At 51.8% G+C, this 15,299-nt stretch overlaps 1 protein-coding gene across 4 annotated transcripts; it reads right to left on the minus strand.

Moving 5' to 3' along the window:
* Positions 1-395: 395 nt before the first annotated feature.
* Positions 396-15,293, minus strand: ARHGAP30 (Rho GTPase activating protein 30). 4 transcript variants are annotated; one of them, XM_020889303.2, is made up of 12 exons: positions 14,843-15,293; positions 10,274-10,376; positions 8,371-8,515; positions 7,110-7,192; positions 6,861-6,968; positions 5,995-6,122; positions 5,352-5,523; positions 5,169-5,269; positions 5,013-5,090; positions 4,341-4,739; positions 2,846-3,111; positions 396-2,754 (listed from the first exon to the last, which is right to left on the minus strand). In XM_020889303.2, the coding sequence occupies exons 1-12, from the start codon at positions 14,937-14,939 to the stop codon at positions 1,153-1,155; spliced, it is 3,282 nt and encodes a 1,093-aa protein (XP_020744962.2). In that variant the 5' UTR covers positions 14,940-15,293; the 3' UTR covers positions 396-1,152. The 4 variants fall into 4 exon arrangements, with proteins under 4 accessions (XP_020744962.2, XP_020744963.2, XP_020744965.2 ...); XM_020889304.2 differs by having other exon boundaries at positions 3,017-3,111; positions 5,169-5,272; positions 14,843-15,292; XM_020889306.2 differs by having other exon boundaries at positions 5,169-5,272; positions 14,843-15,292.
* Between the last annotated feature and the right edge of the window lie 6 nt (positions 15,294-15,299).

The raw sequence follows: 15,299 nt of genomic DNA on the forward strand, positions 1-15,299 counted from the left end.
CCTCATTTCCTGACCACTGTGAACCCAGCTCTAGTTTCTAGCTATAGGTCTCCGCCACGACAATTGAGGAAGAACACCCAGACAATAAAAACAGAAGAACGCGTTTGACCAAACATGAAAATATAACTATGCGTGCTAAGCCACTCCAGTTGTGTCTGACTTTGTGACCCTGTGAACTGTAGCCTGCCAGGCTCCTTAGTCTGTTGGATTCACCAGGCAGAAATACTTGGAGTGGTTTGCCATTTCCTCATGCAGGGGATCTTCCAACCCAGGGATGGAACCCCCCATCTCTTACGTATCCTGCATTGGCAGGTGGGTTCTTTACTACTAGCACCACCTTGGAAGATATGGTATCTATCATTCAAGAGTAGTAAGAGTAAAAAGAAACTACACTATTTATGTGTAAAAATACAGCATTTATTCTGAGATATTGTCCCTTGGGACATGTGGCCCCAACTTGTCCAGAGAAACAATCCCAGAGCCTGAGTGACGCCATCCCTCTTCCCTAAAATAAGAAGTTATTCCAAAGGAGAAAGAAGAGGCCAGAGAGATCTACACAAGACCTCGGTTCCTAGAGATCCAGGGAGGCAGCAGTTGGGGAGCTGGGAATGGAACTAGTCCTGCCAACAAATACTGTGTATTCAAAGAGTTTCCTGGACATTTTTCTCCTAATCTGCAGTTAATCGGAGCAGGAGGTATCCAAGGAACCAAGAGTAGAACAAGGATAGGTAACCTCTAAAAGTGTTTGTGTGTAATAGGCTCCAACCTGGTCCTGACCCCGCCTCTACTCTGGACTTCCATGAAGAGTTCATTGCCTCAAAGGAAGACAGGACCTTGGCTGGAGTTCCCTTTTCATTCTTCACTTTGAGAAACAGTTACGTTTTCCACCTACTCTTTGTTCCCTTTGGCCAGTGACCCCTCTCTCTGGGGACAGGATCTTGGTGACTTTCTCAGGAATCTTCTAAGGGATAAGTGTTTGTGTCTGAGACAAGCTCAGGTAAACAGACCAAGACAGTGCTTCCCAAGTCAAAACGAGAAGCTGCAGGGCCAAAACCTATAGAGTTGGGCACTACAGCTGCTCAGGCTGCAGATGAGACCGTCCAAGACCCGGGAGACAACTGCTGTCCCTTATTCCCAGTGCTCCGGTCCTAATTACAGTCCCTCACCTTTCGCAGAGTTAGCCTGTGTTTCGAATGCATACGATCGGCGCTGGGGGGACATAAGGGGATCAGGAGGTTGGGGTTCTCTGGGAGGCAGGCTAAACCGACTCCGGGGTCCAGACCCGTCTGTGCCCTCAGCTGGGATCTCCAGGCAGCTAAGGGGCCGGGGAGCGTAGGCAGGGATCATGCTATGGGGGGAGGTTTTGGGGATGAGGCTGTAGTCCCCAGCACCAGTACAGGTCTGGGTCCGCCGAACTGCCTGAGCTTCAGTCCTCTGGCGGTCCCGAGCCAGGGCCACGGCAGCATCAAAGGAAAGACTGCCCCCATTCCTCCAAGAGGAGCGGGAGGCTCGGGAGCCCCAGGCCCTGTCCCCATCGAGCCGGCCAGGCTTTGGGCATGGATGTGCTGGTGCCACATGGATCTTGCCGCACATCGCACTGGGCACTTTGGCAAACTGTGGCTTGGGCGGTACCACGGGCACAGAGCGGACCTGCTGGACCTGAATGAGGGTGGAAGCCAGGCGCATGCCCACGCCGCCAGCCGAGCCAGGGGGATTGGACTGCCCCTCAAGGTCCATCTCCTCCGGCCGAGGCGGCTGTGGGGCTGCCTGCTCTGTCTCAGAGGACTGGGAGCTGCCTCCTTTGGCACTGTCAACCTCCAGGGACTCTACCTGTGACCCTTCGGGGAGGGAACCCTCTTCTACACGTTCCCCTCCAGCTCTCTGGTCTCCCTCAGCTTCTCCGTGTCCACACTCCCGTTCCTTGCTGATCTCCCCTGCTCCTCCTTCAGCTACTGCAGCTGCTGGGATCCTGCTATCTTCGCCATCTCCTTGGTCTTCTCTTGCCTCTTGACCCTCATCTCCCCTTTGTCCTTTGACCTCATTTTCTCTGCCTCCGTCAGCCTCTTTGGGTACAACTTCCCAGCTCTCTTCAGCAGTTTGGTTTTCCTGGGCCTCGTGCTCTGAGCCCCTTCCAGCTGCTAGCTGGGCTTCCTCTGCTTCCTCAGCACCTCCCTCTCTCTCAGTCTTTCTTTCCTTCCCCTGGTCTTTAACCAGCTCTCCTCCAGTTGCTTCCACACGCTTAGCTCCCTCCGTTCTCTCATCCTGCTGCTGACCTTTGCACTCCTCCGCCTTGGCCTCCGTCTCCTCCCCACATCCTTCTTTCAAACTGTCAATCAGCTGCTGGCTTCCCTCAGCCTCTGCTCCTTCCTCACTGGCCACTCTGCCCTCCACGTCACTCTCTGGGCTCCCTTCAGCCTCCTCCCTGACGTCTCCTCTGCTTCCAGGCCCACCCTCCTTGTTCTCTCCATCTTCACTCAAGGCTTGCTCTCCCTCAGCCTGTCCTGAAGTCTCCTGTCTTCCAGACCCTGCTGCCTTTTCCTCTTCACTGCCTGGCCCCTCCCAGGTTGGGAGTTTGGGCTCCAGAAGGGGACTTAGGTCATCATAGGCACTCAGGAAGACTTCCTCCCCGCTTTCCTCCTCTGTTTCAGGCCTGGGGCCAGGAGAGTCCAGGGAACAGCAGCTGGGAGCCAGGACAAACTGTGCCTCATCCAGGGACAGGTCATCCAGGGGTGGCTCCACAGAGAACTCCTCCACCTGTAAATACAGCATCATGGCTTAGGACTACGTGGCCTTGTCCACCTCTGGGTTCCTTAACACCCCCAAACCCAGCACAGCGCCTCCTTACCTGAGGCCCAACTCCCAGGAGCTCCTCCAGGTAGCCCAGCCCAGGGTCTTCCTCCCCAGGGGAGAAGGCTGCTCCTGCTGGTCCTGCCTTGGCCACCTCCCCGTCCTCCACCCCCACCCACTCAGGTTCTGAGCTGCTTGAGTCCTCTAGGAAGGAGAAGGAATCCTGCACCTCCTGGGACAAGCAGTCCTCCAGGGCATGGGCCACATCCACTGGGCCCGAGTCAGCCGAGGGACCTGGGGCTGGACTTGCCTCCAACTTCTCATCTGTTGGGAGAGAGAGAGTCCCAGGGATACTAAGGTCAAGACCAGTCCTGACCCTTTCCAAGGTCAGTCTTCCTAGCACTGCTTATAGTATGGGCCCAACATTCCCAGCAGAGATGCTTCATGTGGCTAATCCTCTTAGACCAATATCCCTAACTGTTGGCTTGTAGCCACCTTTTACAACTCCTGTCAGGTGCCAAGCCCTGTGCTATATGTTTTATAATGCATTGTTTTATTTTCTCCACAAAGCACCTTTATGATGTCGGATATGTATCCCCGTTATATATGGGAGGAAGTTGAGACTCAGAGGAATTTGTCCAAGGTCACAGACAAGGGGCACAGCCAAATTAGAATCGCAGTCTCCTTTCCTCTGCAGCTGTTATCCTCACCCACCACCCAGCGCTGCCTCAGTCCTTCTCATTATTGATGCTTAGGAACTGGAGTCAGAGCACAGATCAGATTCCAGCTGTGCCACCTCCTCCAGATTGTTTAACATAAGCCTCAGGTTCCACTGCTGTAATGTAAGGACAAGAACCATACCCGAGTCAAGACTCTGACAAAAGGAAATGATCTAATGCCTTCAAAGTCCCTAACACAGCACATCACAAGCTCTCAACTAATGTTTGCTATTCTTATTAATGTTGTTGTTGTTATTTTTGTGATGCACGAGCTTAGTTTCCCTGAGGCATGTGGCATCTTTCTGGAGCAGGAATTGAACCCATGTCACCTGTTAATGTGTCTGTGCTCAGTCATGTCCAACTCTGTGCAATCCAATGATCTGTAGCCTTCTAGCCGCCTCTGCCCATGGAATTTTCCCAACAAGAATACTGGAGTGGGTTGCCCTTCCCTTCTCCAGACGATCTTCCCAACCCAGGGATCAAACCCAGGTCCCTTGCCTCTCCTGCACTGGCAGGCAGATTCTTTACCACCGAGCTACCTGGGTAGCCAACTATTATATCTTCCTACTTTGTACTTAGTAATCCCTACCATATATATGTCTGACGCAAATCCCCATTCTTAGGTGTATCAGTGACCTAAGGCTGCCAGGGAACCCTTCTACATGAAGCTACATGTATGAACAACCTAATAATATTACTGGATTCCCTCAATCTTGAATTTGGAAAGGCAGCTAAAGGTAACCACCCATAGTCCAGGGCAGATTCCCAGCTTCAGCGCCTCAGCCTAGAGCTCTAGTCCCTTCTCCTAGTCCTGGGCAATCCTTGGGTCCTTACCTGGGGGGCCAGGGCCAAGGCCGGGGCCAGGACCGGGGCCAGAGGCAGGGCTTGGCCGGGGCTGTAGGGCAGGATGTTCAAGACCACGGGCAAACCCCACCAAGCAGATGTTAGCGATGTTTGGAGACATTTTGAGCATATTGCTGATGTGTGCTGGGAGGTTGACATCGTAGGGCCCTGAGATGTGGACACCAGCACGGCGCTCTGCGTGGCTGCTGCCCCCAACACGGACTGCTGACCGCCCAGGTCGTGGTGTGCCGGGCTCGGAGCTCGTGCCGCCCAGCGCCTCCGGGTCCGGCTCCTGTTCACCCTCTGCCGCTTCCACGGAATCATTCTCCAAGCTTTCCGTCAGCAGTGGGCCTGGCCGAGGACTGCTGGATCCGACCAACCCCTCTGGTTCTGTGGAGGAGAGAAAGGTAGGCCCTAACCTCAGCCACAAGGGGCCTGGACATACCTCAGAAAACCTCTGGGGAGTGTCCTCTGTTTTGTCTATAGCCTGGAAGGCACCAGGCCCAGCTTCCCTTAGCCACCACTGCCAACCCTTCACCAACAGCTGAGCAGAGGTCACCCCACCAACACGTACTTAGGAACGCCCTTCCCTCCCTGGAGATGGAGTCACTGGCCATCACTACCCTTCCCCACACACACACACGAGTGCACACACGTACTCACCATCACTAACCCCAGCCACAGCACTCAGCGAGTCCATGCTCTTGGCTGGCCGCAGAGTCCCCTTATCAGATTTGTCCTCTGCAAGACAGGGATGTGCATAGAGCCAGGACCTAGTGCACCCTCAGCAGAACTCCCCCTGTATCTCCGCAGACTTACCCCTGTCCTCAGCCCCCCGTGGAAGTTTACGTTTGGTCTCATGGCCAGAGCGACCCAGATTGAAGATAGATTTCCACTTCCTGACCTTCAGAGACCCCTTCCTCCTGGAGGGAATGGAGAAATCACTGCAGTTGGTGCCTGACGGCCAGTGCGGGGGAGAAGGGCCCAGGAAGAAGGCCTTACTTGTGCTCTGCAATCTCTATGATGGTGTGGTAGGGCCGCATCTGGGGGGGTCCATCACCAGCCTGCAGGATGCTAGGCAGATTGTAGGGCAGGGACCGTGGCATAACATCCTCAGGGCTGCCTGACACCCGGACCCCTGGAAGTGATCGCCATCCACTTTCCACTTCACTACCTAGGAAAGGAAAGAGGAATTGGCCAGCCTGGAACAGAAAGAGGGCTTCGGGTACCCACCTCCTCACTGCATCCTCCACTCATTAACTACCAAGGTAGGGAATATACCTGGAGATCGATCCTATGTGCTCAAGAGGAGGTCCTCAGGGACAAAGAGGGCCAGGAGATCCCAGGACATAGGCCCAGTGGGCTGGGGATGGGATGATCAGTCACTAGCCTCGAGAACCGGGCTGGGCATTGATTAAGAGGTCAAGCTGTGCCCTAGACTGAGAGCAGAAGAGGCCCGCTCAAGTCCTAACTGCACCATTCTTCTGTAGGGTCTTCTCCACATGGCCATAAAAACTTAATGAGACTCAGTCTTGTCGTCTGCAAAGCGGGGAGACTGAACTGGATGATCTTGGAGGCCTTCTCTAACTCTGACGTGACTCCCTAGGCAGAGAGTGGTGATGTGGGGGGTGGGAAAGACACTGACCAGAGAGAGCAGCACCCCCAAAAAGCTGGTCCACATGTGTGAGGATGAACTCGACGACGATGGACTGCACACGCACCTCCATGAAGGCTGCTGTCCCATTGAAACCTGAGGCTTCTATATCCTTAGACCTGCAGAGGTGGGGAGTTACGCCCTGCAGCCCCACTGCATTTCCCCACTCAAATTCTCCCTAAAAATACCGTATACCTTTTCCTCTGCATACCATTAAACCCATTCCCCCAAAAAAACAAACAAAAAAAAAACCCCATTCCCCCTTTTAATGAACATGCATGATTCAAGTCTCAAATGCCACTTCCTCTGGGAAGCCTTCTTAGACACCCTCCTCAGGATATTAGTCTCTACTTCCTCTGCCCACCAGGGTGCCTGTGTATAACAAATCTCAGGACTTCTTATAGTTTACCGTGCACCACAGGGAGTGACATGCAGGCCGCTTCTCCAAGATACTTGCTCAACAAACATTTGACAAGGTCCACCCCACCCAACCCCCCACAGCCCCCCAGCTGCCACACCCTGCACCGCCCCCATCTCCTGTCCAGTCCCTGAGCTAAATGACAACAGTGTAAGAAAACGTAAAGGCCCAGAAATGCCCTGGTGCTCCTGTGGTTAGGATTCTACCTTTCACTGCAGAGGGCACAGATTTGATCCCTGGACGGGGAACACCCCACATGCTTCTCAGTGTGGCCCTGGGGACTTGACTCAAGCTCAGAGAAAGGGCTCCCCTAGGTGAGCTCCACACCACACCGTGTAATCCTGAGCCCTCCTGTTCTCGCGGGGTGAGACCCCTCTCCAGCACCACACAGCCACACTCCGTCCCCAAGCGGCTCCCCAGGACACGCACGCGCACCCACCTCAGCAGGTTGGGGGCCCACACGATGGCCAGGTTGCGCGCGTGCATGTTGGTCTGGGCGCTGAATGAGGCCATGTGCACCAAATGCCTCATGAGGAACTCCAGGGTCCTGCAGAAAGCGGGCGTCAGAGGGCAGAGCTCACGCAGGGTGGGAGCAGGAAGAGAAGTGACAAGTCAAGGCACCAGGTAAAGAGAGAGCCTGGGCTCAGTGGGGGGAGTCCGGACTTTGGTCGGGAGGAGCCCCACACACCTGTAGTTGGCGACTGGAAGTTCCTGAAGCACATCTAGGATCTTGACCAAGCGCTCAGGTTCCAGTTGTACGGCCACAGCCTCCTGGTTGGGAGCAAGGAGCAGGAGTCAATGACCTGGGGCTGCCCCAGCATCCTTCCCAGAGCTTTGAGCCAAACTCTCAGAAACAGTCTGTGCTACACCCCGCGCCATCCCCCAGCCCTGGATCTTCAAAGCACACTGAAGTAGCGGACAGAACTTGGGTCCCACAGAGACCTGCCGCTGACTCTTAGTTCTGCCACTTAGGGCTTTGTGACCCTGAGCAGCCCCCTGCTGCTGATGAGCGTCCTCATCAGCAGGGCTCTGACACTGGAAAACATTCATGGTTTCATCCTGTGGGCATGCCAGGGGCCGTGGTTTATTTCAGGATGTCCGGGAAGGCCTATGCCCACCCAGCCTGGTCTATTTGGGCCGAATGGCATGCCCTGGCTGTTTAGGATCTCTAAATGAAGTCATGCTCAATAAAATGCAGCTTAATTTAAAAGTGTTGCTCAAGGCAGTTCCCTGGCGGTCTCACATCTCAGCGGTTAGGAAGCTCTCGCAGTGGAGTGCTCCGTTTCAATAACTGGTCGGGGAACTAAAATCCCATAAGCTAGAAGGTACAACCAATAAATAAATAAATACTTTTAAAAGTATAAGTAAAAATGTTACTCAGTTCCAGATAGCGCTTCTGCCATGTATTTTCTTTCTCTTTAAAACGTTATTTATGTGTTTGGCGGTGCCGGGTCTTAGTAGTGGCATGTGGGTTCTAGTTCCTTGACCAGGGATTGAACCCTGGCCCCCTACATTGGGAGCGGGAATCCTAGCCACTGGCCCACCAGGGATATTCTGTCATGTATTTTTTTATTCAAGAGATGTTCAACACACAAATCACAGTTCACAGAAGGGCACACTTGAAAACCGTTCGGCTTCCTGGAGGTGTTCTCGTTCTCTTAAGTGTGGGGAAGCTCTGGTCTAGGTGATTTCCAAGGGCTTTCCAGTTTCTGCTCTCCCGCAGTCTCACCCTGCGCTGCGTGTGGTTTGCAGGCCTTGGGGGAAGGGAGGGACGGGGCAGGGCAGAGATGGCAGCACTAGGAGATTTGTAGGGAAGGGTCTTGTCATTTCCTTGTGGTCTCTGTCACGCAGGGTCCCTAGGACTCCGTCTGGCGTGAGGCACATCTGGGATGTCACGTCAGAGCGGCCGCCCTCTGCCTTCTCTCCCACTCCCCTTGCACTGAACTCACAGCGAACTTGTCATAGAGCCGGTACGTGAGCAGGGGGTCTGGCAGCTCTCTGAAGTAGGCCTTGCACAAGGAGGAGACACAGTGAATGTCCTGAAGGTAAACATCTCGCCGCAGGTCTGGCTTCCTTTCAGCCTCAAATTCCTGCCTGGGGAGGTGCAGAGTAGTCAGGAGTGGTGGGGGTCTGGGGCAGTGTGGGGAGAGGGGGAGCTGTAGAGATGGGCTCCAGGCAAGGTCGAGGGTCAGCATGTATGAAACTTGGAAGGAAGAGGTTGGGGCGTGTATATACGTGAGGCAGCAAGCTTAAGGCATTGTTCTTGTCAACATGCAGAGTTGACGTGAGGTGGATGAGTGGGCCTATACATGAACAGGGATACATGTCAGGATGTAGAGAAGGTGTGAGCAGCGGTATAGGGACATGTAGGAGTCAGTAGAAGTATAGGGACATGTAGGAGTCAGTAGAAGTGGAGGAGTGAGCGTAAACTGTGTGTTTCTGGCTACATGCGAAGATGGATGCGACTAAGTCTTAGAAGGAAATGCAAGTGTAAAGTTTCATGACCTTGGACCTAGGCAACAGTTTCTTGGATATGACCCCAAAAGCACAAGCAACCAAGGAAAAAAATAGATAAATTTAACATCAAAGTTACAAACTATTATGTGAGAAAGGACACTATCAAGAAAATGAAGAAAACCCACAGAACGGGAGAACGTATTTGCAAGTCATAGATTTAGTCAGTATCTCATATTCAGAATTCATCAAGAACTCTTACAACTCGAAACAGACAAATAACCTATTTTTTTAATGAACAAAGTTTATGAATAGACATTTCTCCAAAGAAGATATACAAATGACTAATAAGCACACAAAGTATTTGACTTCATGTACCTTCATAGGAAGGTACACAAAATTGTAACAGACCTTCAGACTGGTCATTAGCTCTTAGGAAAATGCAAATATAGATGAAATATGACTTCACAGCATTATAGTGGCTATAATCAAAAAGATACACAGTAACAACTGTTGACAGGGGTGTGGAGAACCCTCATACATTGCTTGTGGAAATGTAAATGATGCAACTGCTGTGGAAAATAGTTTGACAGTTTCTTTAAAAGTTCAACATAGAGTTACCATTTGACCCAGCAATCCCACTTTTAGGTATATACTCAAGAGAATTGAAACCATATGTCCACACAAATACTCGTACACAAAACGTTTATAGCAGCATTAATCATAACAGCCAAAAGGTAGAAACAACTGAAATAGCCATCAATTGATAAATGGGTAATCAAAATGTGATAACACCACACAATGGAATATTTTTCAGCCATAAAAAGGAATGGTAAAGTATTGGTGCATGTGACAACATGTATGAACCCTGAAAACATGCTAAGTGAAAAAAAGACAGCCATAGAAAGTTACCATTATATGATCCCATTTATGTGAAATGTCCAGAACAGGCAACTCCATAGACAGAAAGTAGACTCGGGGCTGGGGGAGAAGGGAAATGTGGAGTGACTGTGGGTACAGGGTTTCTTTGGAGTTGATGCTCTGGAATTAGACAGCGGTGGAGTTTGCACAACCTTGTAAATATACTAAAAACCATTGAATTATACATTTGCAAATGGTGAATTTTATGGCTTGTGAATTATATCTAAATCTGTCTTTAAAGCTGGGTGGGTACATGTGGGAGTGGAGGAGTGTGTGTATGTGTACATGTGCGTGTTGACACACATGCATCTGTTCAGTCTGGCCTGTGGGAAGTGTGGGGCATGGTGTCAACCTTTTCCGAGGAGACTAGAGCTCCTCCCTTGGACAGTACCTGCCATCCTTCTCCCCAGTTCCCCTCACCCCTCTGGCTTCCTGGCCTCAGTGGCCACAGAGCCCTCCCCTCACTACCTGACTCACCGGAGCTTCTGGATGTTGGAAGAGACCCCTGAGAGGCGGTAGATCCCATCCACCACTCCATACTCCTCCACAAACTCTGCACAGCTCCTTAGTACCTGGGGCACTGGGGACACAGAAGGGGCAGAGAAAAATCAGAAGGTCTGGGAGATCAGAGATCCCAGAACATCTGAGAAATGGACACATCAGGGAAAGGGGATGGGGAGATAGAAGGGAAAACTCATGGAATAAACACTTGTCAGAAAGATTCGTGCAGGATACCAGCTCCAGCCTGCCAACCTGTTATAATCTCTCTGCCCATTGGGTCTAGAGTCTTGGCATAAATTCCCCCAGTGAGGGTGAGATCACTGCCTCCCCAGACTGCCCATTCCCATTAGAGAGTTCTGCCTCTGTTGACCTGAAATTTCTCTCTCTGGAATTACTAGTTCCTACTACAAAAATTTTAGAGGGACAGCAATGCAGTTGGAAGAGGTAAAAAACTGATCTTGAAAGTGCATTTACTAACACTCTATAGAAGTTAAAGGAACATTAATTCTTCCAACCAGGATGGAACAGAGCTGGTGGGCATTACTGTGAAGCACCTCCTCTGGTTAGTGAGTGCATGGATATTAGATCTGTCATAGGAAGGTACACAAAATTGTAACAGACCTTCAGACTGGTCCATTCAGGAGAAAAGCACCTATGTGCCAAGCGCTGTGCATTAGACATGAGAACAGAGGATCAAAGCAGTGATGAGTGCCCAGGATCAACCTGACAGAGCCAGAATTCAGATCCAAGAATGCAAAAAACTGTGTTATCTCCGCCTGCCTTGGAGCCTTCCCCAGTTACTGGACTGTAGGTCTCTTAAGGACAAGATCTAAGTGTGACCCATCTTGCTTTCCCTCATCTTATCTGTCATGGTGTCTCAATCATGGGAAATCCTCAAAAACCATGCGTTGAATCTCATCTCCACAAGGCCACAAAGTTATGTCTCTAAAGCACTTCCATGCTTGAAATCCTTTGCTACATATACACTCTGCTCCACCCCAATCTTCAATGCTTAGCTTACAAACACAGAATAAAATAAAAAACTCCTCAACAGGTATACTGCCTAAGACCCTTCACAAACCAGATCCAACTGCCAATCCAGCCTTACCAGTTCCAGCCAGCCCCATCTCCGCGCCGCCCCCGACCCCATTAAATCCTATGGTCCAGCCCTTTGCTGTTCCTTGGACAAGCCCTGGTACAATCACTCATGTTTTCCTTTGCTTGGAATGCCTTCCTCTCTGTCTCTGCCGGTGAATCCCTATGCATTCCTCAAAACACACCACAGACATCACTTCCAGTTCTGAACTGTTTGCTGATATGTTTCATAGTTCCCACACTCCTTTGTTTATATCTGTACTATAGTACTTATTGTACTTTGTTATGATTAGTATATTTTGTGTCTATACCTTCTGACAAATAGTAACGTCCTCCCCAGCATCTAGCACAGTGTTGAAACAGAGCAGGTGCTCAACAGATGTTTATTAAATTACTCAATGAATTAGTCAATGAATGGGAGATTTAATAGAGAATATTGCTTAAGACAAAACACTGGGTCCAGTTAAGTGAGACTCAGCAGAGAAAACCCTGTCTTGTGTTAGCATCAGAAAAAAGATGTACTTCTCCTAAGCCACCTATCTTTTTCATGTGGGCTTTATGAATTTTATACCTGATTATCTTTACCTCTTTATTTTAACTATCAGGAAGCCTATATCTTGGAACCATACGGAACTACTTGAAATGCATTTCTGAGCACTGAGCTCACCCTTCTTGTTTTCCCTACAACTTAATTCCTTCCGTCATTTATTCTTTTTATTTGGTGTTTTGGAAGTCATCCATCCCAAGCTCATTGTGAAATTAACTAAGTTAGAAATACAGACTGAAGAAAATAATAAATCCATCAAACACTATTTTAAACCCTCCTTGTATGACCTGGTGTCCACACCCTTTACCCTCGTGCACCCCAGAACCAGGACTTGGGTAGGAGAAGGAAAGCACCAAGGCTGCACAATTTTTTTTGAAGGCAGCAAAATTTAAGGAAGCACTCACTCTTAGGGTCATGCCAGAGCCAGCTGTGCACATGAATGATCTTGAGAGTGAACGCCTCCTTAAGAAAGAGGCACCTAGGACACTTGCCTGGCCCTGAGAGTGAGCGCTTCCTTAAATTTTGTGCCCCAGTCACCTCTCTTGCCTCATCTTAGTCCTGGCCCTACAGTTCGACATCCATCGCTTCAGGATCTGGGTCCGTTTGCCAGGGTCTCCCACCCTCAGGTTCCCAGCATTGAATGCGGAGATGGGGCAGACCCTCCTCGTTCAAGCTGTTGCTGTACCCTAATGCTACCCCAGCTCTTGTAGCCATCACTCTGTAACTCATAAATAGTTTGCTGTCACCTAAGTCCCAAGCTCTTCTCACATGAACTGCAACCAAGTCAGGTCTTCCCCATCCTTCTCTGTTGATTTTTGAACCTCCAGAGGAGGCCTTGAAAGAAGACATCCGAGAGCCTAAGGAGTCAAAGCCATAGAGGAAATGGGTCAAGGAGATGGAGGATGAGATAACAGGATCAGAGTGATGGAGGAGTCAAGGAGACAGAGATAAGAGAAATGGGGTCAGAGATAAGACACAGAGTTGGGGTGGTAGAGTCCAAGAGTCAGAGTAAAGGGTGGGTCAGAGGAGAGGGCCTGAAACTTCGAAACCTGGAGAGCCAGAAACCTGAACAAGGTCTCAAAGAGTTAAAGTTCAGGGCTTAGGAAGCAAGAGGTCTACCTGAGCCAAAGAGCTGGGAGAGGTTGCTAAAATGGAGCAGAGCAGCAAGGGTTTGGGAGGCCAAGGTAATCAAGATAAATTAACCAGAAACACAGCTTTCCACTGTCCTGGACTTTCACTTTTGCTGGCTCTTAGCTTAAAGAGAGAAGCCGGTTATGGCTTCTCTCTATCCTTCAACTTTCCACCTGTCTGCTAGGAGGAGCTGGGGGAAGGGGAGAAGGCTGCCTAAGATTCTCCTCCACCCTTGGATTCAGATGTGGCTTTGGTGAAGGGCAGGAGGTGCTTCTGTCTCTCTCTCTCTGGGATTCGTTAGGATCTGGACCCAGCAACCTGTCTGTCCCTTCCAGAGAACAGGCCCCGCACCATCGGAGGCCAGGAAGGTTACAGGAGTGGGATCTGGGTTGGCTGTGGGGTCAGCGTTTCAACATGAGGTTGGCAGGGGGTCCCCAGGGAAGGACGGTGCCAGGATGAGGAGGCTGAACTGAGGGTTCGCAGAGAACTAGAACATGAGCCCCAGCTAAAGCATGTGGCCCTCGGCCAAGAGCCATCTTTCTCAAGATTGTGATTCCTCTTGTCAGCCCTGCGCTGGCTGCTAGGCTCTGCCCCGTGAGAAGAGAAAGGTACAGAGAAACCACTTCAGCTGTTGTGCACTCTTCCTTGGGGCCTGGGTTTTCCCTCAAGCGAGGCCTGTGGGGATGGGGGCCTCTGGGGGAGGAGAAAAGGGGAAGGAGGTGTCTGGAGACACAGAGGCGGAGCTAAGAGCAGGAAATGAGCTGGGACCCACCGTCACCCTGCCTCCACTGCAGGCACCACAGCCCAGAGCAGAGAAGAGGACAAAGAGGAAATGACAGATTGGGGTGGGGTTGGAGGGGGGGGGGGGGGATTGGCGATAGAAATCGTGTCCTTCATTGGGAGGAGCTCAAAGTACCAAAAAACAAGCCGGACTGGGCAAGTCAGGATGTATGCATTCAATTCCAAGTAAATCAAGAAATGTTTCTGAGCGTCTACTCCACACCAAGCATGGTCGGGGGCCAGTGTTGCCCTGGCCCTACTGGTTCCCAAGCCCCTCCAAGGTAATCCAGGGAGGGTGCCTGCGGGCATCCTCACACCTACCTTCCTTTGCACCCTCCACCCCCACCTTCAAACCAGGCTCAGGCCATCCCTCTTACTCTTCTGGTGTTCCCCATTTCAGCAGCTTCTCGCCTTACCCTCCACTTTGAACCCGCTTCTCCTTTGCGCATGGAGAACCAGAGGATCACAGAGACTGGGGGAGGGGACCACCCCTACCCCACATCTTCACCTGTGGCCCAGCAAGGCTGCAAAGAGACCAGAGCCCCATAACCTCTTCTCCTCCAACCAGGAAACCCCCGTCCTTCCCATGTGCCGCCCTCACCCTCTCCAGGGGCCCTTCTTCTGTCTTCTTTCATTCTGCCCCAAGGACTGTCCTTGCTCCTCAGCCGCGCATTTCCTGACCCTGTTCCCAGCTGTCATCTTCTCACCTCTACTCCTTCTCCCTCTCCTGGGTTCCCAGTCTTTCCATCCTCTCCTCTCAAGCGTCCTCATTCTCATCCCCAGGCGGTCCCACGGAAGAGCTTCTCAGCCGCCTTCGCCGAGCCACATTTCCTGCCCTGTCTGCGCATCAGCCTCCTGGGGGTGACCCCGTGCCTCTGCCCCTTCTCCATGGGCTCCCAGAAAAACTGCTTCTGTACCCTCAAAGTCGACCAGGCTGGAGAAGCCCGGTGCTTCCCCTCCACCCAGCAGCAGCTCCGGGCTGGCCTCCTTACCCTCCTGGCCTGAGTGGTGCAGGTGCTCCTGCAAGTCACACCCAAACACCCGCTCCTTGGAGCTGCCCTTCTTCTTTCCTTTCTGCCGAGACTTCATGGCCGGAGCCCCAGGGCCCTGGCCCAGCCACCTCGGTCCCCCAAGACCTTTGCCCTATTAGTCCCCCATGGGATCCCAAGCCAGCCTCTGGGCTAGGCCTGGCCCCAGGGGGGCAGGGCTCAGAACTGGGGGTGGAGGGTGGCCTGGGCAACGGGCAGCAGCTCCTGCCTCTGGGGCCCCGGCCACACGGAAGTAGCTGTGGAAGAGGAAGCTGCTAGGACCCCGGCAAGAAGCTGTGTCTCGTGGCTGGGACTGGCACTCGCCCTTCTCGCCCTGGGGCGAGACTCACTCAGCCCTGGGGTGGCAGGAAGCCGTGCAGCTCCTTAAACCCGCTTCCTGTTAGAGCATCTTTGCAACCAC

This window comes from Odocoileus virginianus, chromosome 5 (genome assembly GCF_023699985.2).
Source record: "Odocoileus virginianus isolate 20LAN1187 ecotype Illinois chromosome 5, Ovbor_1.2, whole genome shotgun sequence".
In the NCBI taxonomy this organism is placed as follows: domain Eukaryota; kingdom Metazoa; phylum Chordata; class Mammalia; order Artiodactyla; family Cervidae; genus Odocoileus; species Odocoileus virginianus.

Coding starts and splice junctions, on each gene's coding strand:
- ARHGAP30 (XM_020889306.2), bottom strand. CDS start 14,939: ATGAAGTCTCGGCAGAAAGGAAAGAAGAAGGGCAGCTCCAAGGAGCGG. Junction 6,123..6,860: donor TGGGCCCCCAACCTGCTGAG/GTGGGTGCGCGT, acceptor CCACCTCTGCAG/GTCTAAGGATATAGAAGCCT. Junction 5,524..5,994: donor TGGGGGTGCTGCTCTCTCTG/GTCAGTGTCTTT, acceptor TTCCTTTCCTAG/GTAGTGAAGTGGAAAGTGGA.